General features: G+C 36.3%; 1 protein-coding gene across 5 annotated transcripts in view; it reads left to right on the forward strand.

The window, feature by feature from the left end:
• LOC109109064 (protein MTSS 2-like) overlaps positions 1 to 12,716 on the forward strand; it is a 29,622-nt gene extending 16,906 nt beyond the window's left edge. Inside the window, exons 4-16 of one of the 5 annotated variants that reach the window (XM_042744260.1) lie at positions 4,796 to 4,880; positions 6,095 to 6,186; positions 6,283 to 6,357; positions 6,907 to 6,915; positions 7,823 to 7,980; positions 8,203 to 8,310; positions 8,397 to 8,494; positions 8,666 to 8,798; positions 8,923 to 8,997; positions 9,351 to 9,500; positions 9,754 to 9,900; positions 10,162 to 10,330; positions 11,369 to 12,716. In XM_042744260.1, coding sequence (XP_042600194.1) covers positions 4,796 to 4,880; positions 6,095 to 6,186; positions 6,283 to 6,357; positions 6,907 to 6,915; positions 7,823 to 7,980; positions 8,203 to 8,310; positions 8,397 to 8,494; positions 8,666 to 8,798; positions 8,923 to 8,997; positions 9,351 to 9,500; positions 9,754 to 9,900; positions 10,162 to 10,330; positions 11,369 to 12,147 — 2,078 coding nt within the window. In that variant the 3' untranslated portion in view covers positions 12,148 to 12,716. The remainder of the gene's footprint in view (positions 1 to 4,795; positions 4,881 to 6,094; positions 6,187 to 6,282; positions 6,358 to 6,906; positions 6,916 to 7,822; positions 7,981 to 8,202; positions 8,311 to 8,396; positions 8,495 to 8,665; positions 8,799 to 8,922; positions 8,998 to 9,350; positions 9,501 to 9,753; positions 9,901 to 10,161; positions 10,331 to 11,368) is intronic. The other 4 variants (XM_042744262.1, XM_042744263.1, XM_042744261.1 and 1 more) reach the window with 4 other exon arrangements.
• The last annotated feature ends 871 nt before the right edge of the window (positions 12,717 to 13,587 follow it).

The raw sequence follows: 13,587 nt of genomic DNA on the forward strand, positions 1-13,587 counted from the left end.
CATACCTCTGGCTGGGAATCAGTGGTGTAAAGGAAAAGATTATGACCAACAGCAGACAGCTAGGGAAAAGTGATAATGTTATCTTGAACTCACGCCTGACTGAACTACTGTCACCCTTAATAGAGAGACAGATGGACAGAGAAGAGGGGTCACTATTATGTCAGTTTTAGTCAAATGTGTGAGTGTGTTTTTGCTGAAGCTATAATGTGAAGCACATCTGGTGAGGAGGACTGCGGAGTATTTTTAGCAGCAGTGCTCTATCCCCCAGACAGGAAGTCTTAGAGGCTGTAAACACACAGATGTACGCACTCACACTAAGCCATACACACATGGGCATCCTTAATGTCCCCTCCTCATGCCAGAGAGAGTCCTGGGAAGTCTGGAGTAATTGAGAACAGATCGAGTGAAGGCAGGGGGCCAAACTCAGCTTTGCTGTCACCGGTCTTCCTGTCTCTGTCTGTCGTTTCATGTAACTCGTGCTAGACTGTGAACGTGTGAGAGTGTCTTTGACATTGAGTCCTTCTGTTTATTAGTCTGCTGGTTTATTAGATCGTTATGTAACCCTCAGAAATGTTCTTCATGCAAGCTTTCTTCATCAAAAACGTGATTTGTAGCTACAAACATTTTTTTTTACTTGTGTGCAATTATGTTTGAGGTTGCGTGGAAGTGTTTACATGAAGAATTGAGTGTTTTCTTCGATCCCACACTATAGTGGCCCCAAAGAGATATTTATTAAATGTAAGGTGAATCCTTTATTTTGTTTAAATAGTGTCTTCTAGTTGTAGATGATTTGTAGAATACTTATGGGCTAGCTTTACTGACTGCAGAAATTATTGTGGGTTTTATTAATTACTGGTGATTCTTTAGTACTAGCAGAAAATATGATAAATATTTAAAATTAAAAAGACCTCAGAATAAACTTGAATGACTTTCACACTTTAAGTAAGTAAATTAAATTAATTATACACTAAACAGACTAACAAATGCTTTATAATAGGCTAAATCTTTTTGTTTTTGTATGCATGTTTTTGTCTTTGGGAAAATAAATATTTTCAATTCATATTAAATCAAAATGTAAAGTTTCAACCAAACAATAAATATAATTTTAGAAAAACAAATAAAATTAGCTGTAACAAATTACAGTACTTTTAAAGTTGGTCCAAAGTAAAAAAAAATAAATAAAAAAAAAAAAATCAGAGTAAATAGCTAAAATTATAGCACTGCTCAAGTGACATTAGTGGTAAATAAAAGTATTTTCAGAGAAAAACTCAAACTGCTGCAGCGCCAGCCATTCACAGGCTCTGTTAAGAGTGTCTGCCAACTACTTCTGCACCTGCATACGTCCATTCAGAAAGCGAAAGGGCACATCTGAGAGTCAGAAACCCATGGAAACTGCTTCTCTGTTCAGATGGATGTGAAGGCTGTTCCTTTATCAGATGTTTTGACTGAAATAATGTTAAGGTCACGTTTAGTTTCTTTGTCAAGGTGGCTAGCACCAAATATTTTTCTCATCTCCCACCACTTTTAATCATAGGTTGAGTAAATGGCAGTGGTAAAATGTTAATTTTTGGGTGAACTATCCCTTTAAACAGCAGTTGATCACATGAGCAATTCCTCAAGGGTTCACAGATCCCCTAAATAGCTTCCCAGTCGTGGGCAGGTGTTGGAGGCAGTGAGAGTTTGGCTGAATGGAGCATCTGAAGCCTCTGCGTCACATGATGTGAAAGAAGGCTGTCGAAAGTGTCCAGTCAGGGTGGGAGGCCAGGGGACTCCTGGATACAGGAAGTCTGTGAAAGCTTTCAGGATGGAGCTGTCAGCTGATCCCTCAAGGGAAGGGAAGAGGATGCTGGCAGGTGTGTGAGTGTGTTTGTGTAGCATATCATCTCCACTGTAACAATGACGTCGTGAAGGTCTGTTTTTGAGATAAAAAAAAGCCTTCACTTTTGAGCGAGAGTGCAGCTGTGAACTTTGCTCTGAGCCATGCAAATTAATGTGTGTGTGCACAGATCAACTCAGGAACAGCTCTGTTATGTCTCAAAAACAGTAGCGTTGAACTTGATTTGCCTTGCCAAAGACCTTTGAGAATAGGATGTGAGACGTGCGTGCTTTTGGACAAGCATGCTGTGTACTGACAGTGGGCCTTTCTCTCAGACAGACACTATGGGATGGACCTGTGGGTCTGAGCCAAATGGTACACAGGGAATATTTTTTTTTTTTTTTTTGCAATATCATTTCCTGACTACTGCCCTTTAGACCGAGGATTCAGATGGCTGATCTTTAACCTTCCTTTCCTCTTAACCGTCACCTGGTTTGGCCACCATTCAATCTGTCAGTGTCCCACCCAGTGGGACAAACTGTGAAAACTCCAATTTGAAAGAAGTAAAACAACTTGTCATTTGGGCACTGTTTTTTTTATAGTTCTGATCTGATTAAAGAAAATGTCATATATCAAATATAATTTCATTTGAAGCAGGGTTATTATCGTTATCGTTATTATCACAACTACAACTAAAACTAAAACCAATATTATATATATATATATATATATATATATATATATATATATATATATATATATATATATATATATATATATATATATATATATATGCATGTATACAATATTATATAATATATATACTGTATATTATTTGAAATAAACATTTAGCCTACTGAAATAAAATATATATATAAAAAAAAATTTTTTTTATTTCAGCTAGCTAGGGAATATTTCTCATTTTTATTTAAAGCTGAAGTACTACAATAATCAATTACTAAATACTATAAAACTAAATAAACTAAACCTAACAACTAACATTTTTTTTAAAGAAAACTAATCAAAACATTTTAAATTACAACAAAATTAATAAAAATGTAACTGAAATTAAAATGAAACCAATATATATATATAAAAATAACATCTAATTAAAAATCTATAAAAGTGATACTAAAATAACGCTGGTTTGAAGAACTTAAAAATCTTCAAATCTTTGTACTTTAATCATATTTGAAGTCTCAAAAGAACTGATGTGCCTCTTTGCGATGAACTCTCATGTAGGAGGCTGCTTGTTTTGAAGGTTTCAGGTCTGGTGCTTCAGTAGCCGTGTGTGTGTGTGTGTGTGTGTGTGTGTGTGTGTGTGTGTGGTTATAGGAGGGCAGGTTATTGCCGGCCTCTCCCATTCTCTCCTGTAATAATGGTGTTTAGGAAACATGAGCAGACAGGAAAGGCAGATACAGAGTGGAAGAATGGAGGGATATCCCTTTACCGGGTTCCCTCCTTTTCCCTTTAGACCTGGCTGGATGGAGAGATGGAGTGCTGTTCTTCTGGGCTGCTCCTATTTCTTATTGCACACACACGGAAATTTATATTTGATGTACAAAAACACTAGGCCTATGACATAATTCATCTCTTTTAAAAGCTTGTGTAATTGACAGTCAGTTTTCATTTGTTTTGCTTTTTTAAAAATATTTGATGTTTGGTTCCATTAATGGTTCTTGCATTCTTCCACCATTGCGAATGAAATACTGCACTAAACTACTCTGATGGATTTTGCTGCAATGCTTATTCAAAGGTACCACAAGTCTGTAGTCCAGTTCCCTAACAAATTACCCTAATCAGACTGTTCTTTTTAGTGAACCAAAAACAACACAATTGTAGTCCAGTTCCCAAATGAATGACTCTAATGAACCAGTTCTTTTTAGTGAATCAAAAACATAAAAATGCTTTTATATATATATATATATATATATATATATATATATATATATATATATATATATATATATATATATATATATATATATATATATATATATATATATATATATATATATATATATATATATATAATATCTATATAATATCTAATATATATATATATATATATATATACAACCTCCAGTGACAATCAGTGTAGAATGAGTAGACATCTATCTAAAGGTTCACATTATGTACTTTGTCAGTAGTATTTAACCATTTTTAATGAATGAAATAGGTAACCATTTTTGTTAGTTTGGTATTGTTGTTCATGCAAACAGATCTTTTGTAAGATTTTAAAAAAAGTATTTCATATTGAAATCATCTCATTATTTGGCAATGAATAGGCATGTCTTGTTTATTATTAAAAGAATCATTAGAGGAACAGTTAAGGAAACAGAATCATTAAGTAGAACACTGTAAATAGCAGAATCGTTTAGTGCTTTACGTTTCCCATCCCTAGTTATCATAATCAGTCAGATGTTCCCTTATATCCACTGGCCCCTTCAACTCTGTAAGTAGAGCCTTTGGCCCTTCTAGCCTGTGTAACCCACTGGCCCTCATACCGACAGAGTTCAATTTCATCAGATCTGGCTGTGAGATTGGGGGAAATCTTGGCTGAGCTGGCTGTGTTAAGGCCCAGGCAGGCTGGGCTTTATAGCTTAAGACCCTATTTTAATTACACTTGGCTGGAAAGGAAAGTTAACACCGCTAAGTAATTGTGTTCAAGGTCACCAAGCAAGCGAGCGAGCCCTTCTTGATGGATCAGAGCCATTCAGTTTGGGAAATATTCTATTTGTGGTCTTGGAAGTTCTGTCTCTCCTGAATATGGTGCAATTATTTTGCATTTTTTACTAAGCACATACTTTTTCCTTTAATGGGCCTGCTTTTGTGTTTCTGATTAGTTTGCCCCCTTGTGGCCATTTTTATATGTGCGATTAAAATCTGTATGGTGTTTTTGAAAATATTGACTATGGACATGTTCTTATTTCATATTTATTTATTTATTTATTTAACATTCATTTGTCTTGTTGTCAGGTGCCACCAGGGATATCGGCTCCGCTTTGACCCGGATGTGCATGCGACACCGCAGCATCGAGGCCAAACTACGCCACTTCACCAAGTGAGTGATCGACCCATACATGGCGTGATTACTTTCATGCCTTGCTCCCCGCCAGTCAGACGGCACAGACAGGATTTTATGTCTGTGCCAGGCATTGATTTTCCACTGTGGAGATAAGCAAACATTCATGGATCAATCAGCCTGCTCTAAGGCTTTTATGTGTTGTCTTCAGAGAGACCAAATTAGCTCACCGCTCACAGATTTCAAATGCTGACCTTAAATGAAATGAAAATTTTCCCATCTCATACTCACCCTCACTGCATTCCAAACTACTCATGTGATCTTCTTTATTCTGTGGAACACAAAAGGAGAAAATCTTCACACTGCTCCTTACCATTTTTTGTATTCATACAGGAACCATATAGTTGTGTTTCATTTTTATTTTTGTGGTACATACTGTATATGTGTGTATACACCACTGGTCAAATTTTTAATGTTTTTGAAAGAAGTCTCTTATGCTCATCAAGGTTGCATTTCTTTAATAATCAAGAACACTAAAACAGTAATGTTGCGAAATATTATTACAACTTAAAAGAACTGTTTCCTGTTTTAGTATGTTTGAAAATGTCATTTGTTTCTATGATGGAATTTCAGCTGCCATTACTTTAGTCTTCAGTGTTATTCATCATTCTAATATGCTGATTTGATGCTCAAGAGACACTTTTTATTACCAGTGTTGAAAACAGTTTTTGCTTGATACACTACCATTCAAATGTTGGGTTGAGTTATTTCTGTTTCAAATAAATGCTGTTCTTTTGAACTTTCAATTCATCAAAGAATCCTGAAAAAAATGTTTCATGGTTTCTGCAAAAATATTAAGCTGTAAAAACTATTTTCAGCACTGAAAATAAATATAAACCATTATTAATAGTTTAGCACCAAATGATGATTGCCATAAAAGAAATAAAATACATTTTAAACTATTAAACCGTCTTTCTAAATTGTAATATTATTGCACAATATTTCAGTTTTTGCTGTATTTTTGATCAAATAAATGCAGCCTTGAGCATAAGAGATTTTTTTCCAAAAAACATAAAAAAAGAGTAATTATTCCAAAATTTGACCAGTAGTACAATCATAATTCATATATATTTCCAATATAAACAGTTTTATTTTTTGTTCTTCTTTAAATAATACTGTGATGTTGGATGGCCATTTAAAATACTGCATTATTTCTATTGTTTAATTTTTGCCATTTTTTAATTTATACTCAGTGCTCTAATGGAAAAAATGATCGCCCCACTGCAAGACAAGATAGAAGAGTGGAAGAAAACAGCTGCCCTGCTTGATAAAGACCATGCCAAAGGTGGGTATGACTCATCACAGTTGTCGATATGCAAACCTGTTCATACTCACTGCACTACTAACGTCTGTGAATTTACACCTTCCCTCTGTTCACCAGAGTACAAGCGCTCTAGGCAGGAGATCAAGAAGAAATCATCTGACACAATAAAGCTGCAGAAGAAAGCCAGAAAAGGTTGGTCTTTTTATTCTCTCTGTCAGCACAATGATTTCCCCTCTGGCTGACACTCTCTCTGTGCATTATTTTCAAAGTATTACTGCATTTGGTATGATAAATTATTCGTGAAATTGTGTCGTGCTGGGATCTTTTCTAACTCAACCCCCTCTCTTGCATGCTTACTTTCTCTGATGCCAAGATTAATTAGGTTAAAGATTATTAAGTTCAAGAGTTGGGTTAAAAGGTCACGGTAGCCCTATTTAATGAGATGATGGTGATCAGTAAACTTTACCACCATCTAGTGGAGGATTGATTTTAAAGGGATAGCTCACCCAAAAATGAATATTCTGTCATTATTTACTCATTGTCATGTTGTTTCAAACCTGTATGACTTCCTTTCTTCTGTGGAACATAAAAGAAGGTATTTTGAAGAATTTAGAGGGGGAAAATGTATAATAATAAATGTTGTGAGGCAACAGACTCGCTTGCGAATTTCTTCATGGCAATGCTATTTTTCTCTCTGTCTTTCATACTGTGATTGGCTTGGCTTCTGCTTACAAACTGTAGAACTACCAGGTAAGTATTCAGGCAGTTCCATCATAGTTCATCACATTTAGCATGACTAACATCGATTTCATTTCATCTGAGGCGTTTTGCGTGTGTTATAATGAGAATGTTTTAGTGTCCTCTTCAGACACAAAATTCCATTGTTCACAAAGCGTGCTCATCTCATTGTCATTCTCTCCATCAGACATAATAAGCATCTGTGTTGTGAAATCACAACGCACAATCATGCAATATTCGCAGTGTGTTTAGATTCATAGTATCAACTCTGTGTCATTTATTATTTTCATTATACGGTCATGAAGGTTTCCTTGCATGAAGCCTGACAATGCCTGGTTGCTGTTTTGACATCATCCACCCTAATCTGTCTTTGGTTGTGCTGACCCATGGGACATTTGTGTTGACATCTACATCCAACATTTCATATTAATTGTTAAAAATTCAGTGCATCTCAGCATACACTACTGTTCAAAAGTTTGGGGTCTGTAACATTTATTAATGTTTTTGAAGAATTAACTAATACTCACCAAGGCTTTGTTTGATCGAAAATTGCTATTCCCTTAAAAAAGGGAAATTGTTTCCCTTATAAATATTTTTTTATTGTAATTTATTCCTGTGATGGTAAAGCTGAATTTTCAGCAGTCCTTGAGTGTCACATGACCCTTCAGAAATCATTCTAACATGATGATTTGGTGCTCTAGAAACATTATTATCAATGCTGAAAACAGTTATGCTGTTTAATGGTTTATGGAAATCATGATACATTTTTTTCAGCATTTTATGATGAATAGAAAGTTCAAAAGAATAAAATCATACTCGCCCCAAATTTTAAAGAGTAGTGTAATTTTCCTTTCATGGATTGTTTATCCACACACTGCTTTATTGCCACTCACAGTATCTCTCTTTCTCTTCGTCTCAGGTCGAGGAGGACTGCAGCCACAGCTGGACAGTGCCATGCAGGATGTGAGTGACATGTACCTTCTGATGGAGGAGACTGAGAAGCAGGCTGTGCGCCGAGCCCTCCTGGAGGAAAGGGGGCGCTACTGCGCCTTCATCAACTTCCTGCAGCCTGTAGTGGTGAGAATAAAAGACTCTGGGTCTGAAGTTACTTCTAGATAGTATATAATAAAAATGTATTTCCTTGTAAAATTTATTGAATTAAAATATCCATTTTATTTATTTATGAAAAAAAAAACATCAAGTGACAACATGCCCCGCTCTCCCCTATGTATGTATTTGAATGAAAGAAATGAGTGCTTGCTGCTATTTACAATAAGTGGCATTAACCTCTTTCCTCAGATCGGTGAAATCGGCATGCTGGGAGAGGCCACTCACCTCCAGGCCATTATTGATGACCTCACTGTGTTGACAACTGACCCACATAAACTCCCAGAGGCCAGTGAACAGGTGCTTAAACACGTATATGAAAATCATTTAACAAACATACATACTCAAACAACAATAAAAATATATTCTTTTTTGATTTCCACTAGGTGATTTTGGATCTTAAGGGGTCTGACTATAACTGGTCCTACCAGACTCCACCTTCTTCTCCCAGTAGTGTTGGATCTAGGAAGAGCAGCCTTTGCAGGTGCTTGTCTCATCATTTTTTATCTCAATTAAGATTTTGCGTCAGTTCTAAATAACTGTTTTATAATGATATTATTAAGCCATATGTAGTCTCTGTTGCATTTGGGTATTCTTATTTGGTTATCTGCTAGTTTTGGAAGTAGCACTAATGATTTCCTTGTGTTCCTCTCAGTTTGGTGCATCTGCCACCAGGTGGCGCCCATCGCCTGAGCAGCGTTTCCTCTCATGATTCAGGATTTGTCTCTCAAGATGCCAATGTACACTCCAAACCTCCCTCCCCCATGCCGTCTGACATCACTAGCCAGGTCTTTACCGGTTGTTTTGTTTTTGTCTGTTTCGTTCGATGCTTATTTCCACATCCATTTCACTGACCTTTAACTATCTTTGATCCATTTCACTGACTTATCTTTAACTATCTTTGATAAACAGAAGTCATCCAGTTCTGCATCCTCAGAGGCTTCAGAAACCTGTCAGTCAGTCAGTGAGTGCGGCTCTCCCATAATAGTAAGTATTAATTTCGGTCAGGAAATGTCATTAATAAATTATTTGATTAGTTAATCTCTTTGCCCCCAACATCTTAAACTTTCATGATTGAGCTCTGTTACATGTTATTTTGTTTGCTTTTAAGTTATCATATTTCTTTGATTTAACACCTAAACACAATGTCCATATATTTGAGCTCAATAAAATTAATCCTTTATATATATATATATATATATATTTGGTTTAAAAATAAAAGGTTTAATTTAAAGGGTTTTTGTATATTATTACACTGTTATTTGGTGTGGGGTATTCACTGAAGCTTGTGTGCTGTTTTCTGTGTTTGATTGGGCCATCCTGTCATTCCGTTTCCACAGTTCGGCTCATCCTTTGCTACCTTTCGCCCTGCTCACTGTTTTAATGACTCCGTCAGGCCTCACTCTTACATACTTCCTGCGTCCCCTTCCTATAACCAATCCCCAGGATCAAATTCCCCTTCACCCACATCAAAGATTTCTTACTGGAAGGTTTGTTTTTCATTTTGACCATTCGGTCAGCTTTTATTTGCTTTATTATCTTCTGTTATAAAACATAATTAGTTTTAGTTTGTTTGTTTTTATCTCATCCCATTTAATTTCTTTATCATCCGCTTTTTTACTATTAGCCGGCCTTTTTTTTTCTTTTTTTTTTTCTATTAAAATAAACATCTACTAAATGAGTAGGTCCTGTCCTATTCTGGCTATATTTCCATAACCTTAAAAAAAAAAATTCCTTTTGCAGCAGGACTGGTCAAAGGCAGGTCACTATGAGCAGACGGCTTTAACCGGGCAGCGCAGGACTGAGGCTGCAGAGCCCTCCAGTGGAATAATTCACCCCGAGGATCCTTATAGGCTAGCAAGAATGAATTCTAAAGACCTCACTGCAAAGGTATTGAGATTTTATATATATATATATATATATATATATATATATATATATATATATATATCACAGGAATAAATTACATCTTAAAATGTATTAAAAAAGAAAACCGTTAACTTTAATTGTTCTCAAATTCTAAAGTATTACTGTTTTTACTGTATTTTTGCAGAGCATAAGAGAATTTGTTTTTAAAAAAAACTTAATTAAACCAGATTTTTGACTGGTAGTGTACATACATATCTATTATTTTCTCTCTTTTTGTCTTAGCATGGTAAGTCGATGTCATCCGCTGCTAGTGAGCTGGCTATGGTTCTGACTCGTGGGCTTAGTATTGAACAGCAGCAGAAGAGCAGCTGTGATTCTCTGCAGTACTCCAGTGGATACAGCACACAGAACACGACACCATCATGTTCAGAGGACACTATCCCTTCACAGGGTAATATACACACACACACACACACATAAACACTTTAAATACAGGTGCACAATACATACAGCATTTACAACTCTTGTCCATTTCATTCAGAGAAAATAGATTGCCAACAGGCTGTTTTTCAAAAACTAGCTGAAATTAAACAACAGAAGTGACTGGTTTGCTATACAAACTCCATACAGCTTATAAATAATACCTCTCACTGGAAGTGAATGCTGGACTCAACATGAAACGATACTCTAATAAACATAAAATGCATAACACGCAAATAATGTAATCATTAAAAATAAAATAAACAATTTAAATACAGTATATTTAACTATATCTTTCAGTATGAATGAACTGTAAGTACACTACCTTTTTAAAGTTTGGGATCAGTAGGAATATTTATTATTAAAAGAAATTCATACTTTTATTCAGCAAGGATGCATTAAATGGAACAAAAGTAACAGCAAAGAAATGTATAATGTTACAAAAGATTTCTATAATATTAAAAATGCTGTTATTTTGAGATTAATTTTGAAGAATAGGTTATTAGAATATTAGAATGATTTCTGTGACACTGAAGACTGGATTAATGGCTTCTCAATATTCAGCTTTGCCGACATAGAAATAAATTACATTTTAAAATAAATTCAAATAGAAGATTATTTCGGAATTTTACCATTTTACTGTATTTTTGACAAGATAAGAGATTTCTTTCAAAAACATTCAAAAATCTTACCAGACCCATCAGTAGTGTATACAGCAACATTTCTGTTGATTTGCCAAGTTAATCTTAATGCATTATGGGATAGATACATGAACTTCTGATTTAGAATTACAATGTATCTTATCTTCTGGAACAGTTGTTGGGTTGGGAGTGTGATTGTGATGCCTTAAAATGCTGCCTTAATAGGAATCTCACTTTGTTTTTAAACAAGCCACATTTATTAAACTATTAGCATTTTAATAAGCGGCCTAAAACACACACAAATAAAATCCACTGCACGAAGGCCGAGAGAGTTGAGTAATATCTTCTCTCCCTATTTTCTCTTTGAGGATCTGAATACGATTGTTATTCCATGAATGGCGACGCTGATAATGACGCACAGACAGACTTCGACAAGTCCTGCACCGTCCCTCGCCATAGCAATCTGGCTCAGAACTACCGCCGTATGATCCAGACCAAGCGGCCCGCCAGCACCGCGGGGCTGCATGGAGCACTGGCTGCCCAGGGATCCCCAACAACCAATGGCAAAGGACGAGGAAGTAGTGTCATAGCCTCAGGAACAGCCACCATTCGTAGAACCCCTTCATCTAAAACAAACGTGAGACGCACTCCATCCAGTGTGGGTCCGATCCCTATACGACCACCTATCGTCCCTGTAAAGACCCCGACTGTCCCAGACTCCCCTGGATTCCCCAGCCCTCCTCCTGAGCACAATGGAAGTGAGGAAAACCTGTACAATGACGAATCGTTAGAAATTCTGGACTACAAAGCTTCTCCCAAGCGAATGAGTCTGCCAACGTGGGGAGCTGGTGGTGGAAGTATCTACGCTCAGCAAACTGGAGCTGCGGGATTCACTTCAGAAGAAGAGCAGATGCTTGCCGCCAATCGCCATAGTCTGGTGGAGAAGATTGGAGAGCTGGTCGCTAATGCTCATGCTCTCGGTGAGGGCCAGTTCCCATTTCCCACGGACCCTCAGGCCAGCCAGGGCCACCAGCAAGATCAAGAGCATGAGCAGGACGGAGGAGACATGCTGAAGACCATCCGTAGAGGAGTGCGTCTTAGAAAAGCGACCTGCAATGACAGATCAGCACCAAGGATTTTGCGATAGTTTAGTACTGTTTCTCTTGCCAAGTCTATTGCTACAGACTCTCCAAATGAGGAGGAACAATATGTTATGTGAAAATATAAGAAGATGGTGATTTAAAAAAAATAAATATTCAGTGTTAAAATATGGCATCGAAAAACTAGGAAGCCAGTGTCATTGTTACACGTTGAGTGCATAAGGACACTATACTCATCTGGACTATTATTGTTGTAGTTATATTCGCCAGATTTGGACTAATATCTCTTTGACAGGCATATTATGATGGACAAATTGTGGCCTGAAGGATGAGAATGTAATTTTAAAATGTGTATTAACATACTAGTTATGCCGGTTGTTCCTTTTTGGAGTTGCAATTTGTATCGATTTTGCTCTTCATGTTACTTTTATGTAAATGTGATGTTTTTGAGACATTTCTGTTCCCACGTGTAACTATTGTAAAAAGCCAAAGTCTTCTTCTCAACTGAAAAGCTGCATAAAACTGCTTATACCGCAGTTCAGTCTCAGATGGACCACACAATTGAATCACCGCACATGCTGTAAACTGCCAAATAAAGCACATCAGTTGTACTAGACCAGAGAATTATTTTGTTCTTGCTGAATGAATACTTATGGATGATTTTAGAGAAGGTGTCATAGGGTACATTTAGGGTTCTATTTTGGAAATGTCCAGCAGGTGGTGTAAGTTGCTTCATTTATGTGGCATATGAATATGTCAGTCATACAATAGTAACCATGTTTTTATTTAAATTATTTGTAGTAAAACCATTGTTAAATTTTTTATAAGGGGTATAGAATATATCATAAAAATATACATACAGTACCATATAAAGGAAATACCATTTTGCATTACCATGATAAGAATACTATTCGCTTTGGAATGCCATGTAATATCATTTGATATGAGTCTGTGGTTACATTTGATTTTGCAGTGCACTTGTTAGATACTAAGAGATAATATAAATTAAGATTACTTACTATTCGGTTAGGTTAAGGATTTGGTTTTGGGTTACTGCATCTAATTAGGCATATGCATACTTTTCTGTTATTAATAGTAAGTACATGTAATGTGTAATAAGGACACTGTAAAATAAAGTGTTATCTGCTAATCATATGCTGCAGCACAAAGTAGCCTACGATCTGATTTTACTGTGATACTACAGTATTTTGTTGTCAGGGTACTTGTAATGCACTTTCTATGCACAGAACTGGCCCAAGTATGGTAGGTGTGTGTTCTCATTTACTCTTTTATGGCTAAATCCTGATGGCTCTTTTGATCTTTTGTACATTTGTTCAGCAGGGCCCGAGATTACCCGCATGCGGGGTTTATGTGACCCATCCTTGCGATTAAATCTAATTGATGGGATAAAGAGCCGGACGCGGGCTGAAGGAGGCGTTTGATGTGGCAGCTGGAGATCGTGAGAATGAGGAGAGGCAAAAGCCTCG

The sequence above is a fragment of the Cyprinus carpio genome, chromosome B18 (assembly GCF_018340385.1).
Source record: "Cyprinus carpio isolate SPL01 chromosome B18, ASM1834038v1, whole genome shotgun sequence".
Lineage (NCBI taxonomy): Eukaryota > Metazoa > Chordata > Actinopteri > Cypriniformes > Cyprinidae > Cyprinus > Cyprinus carpio.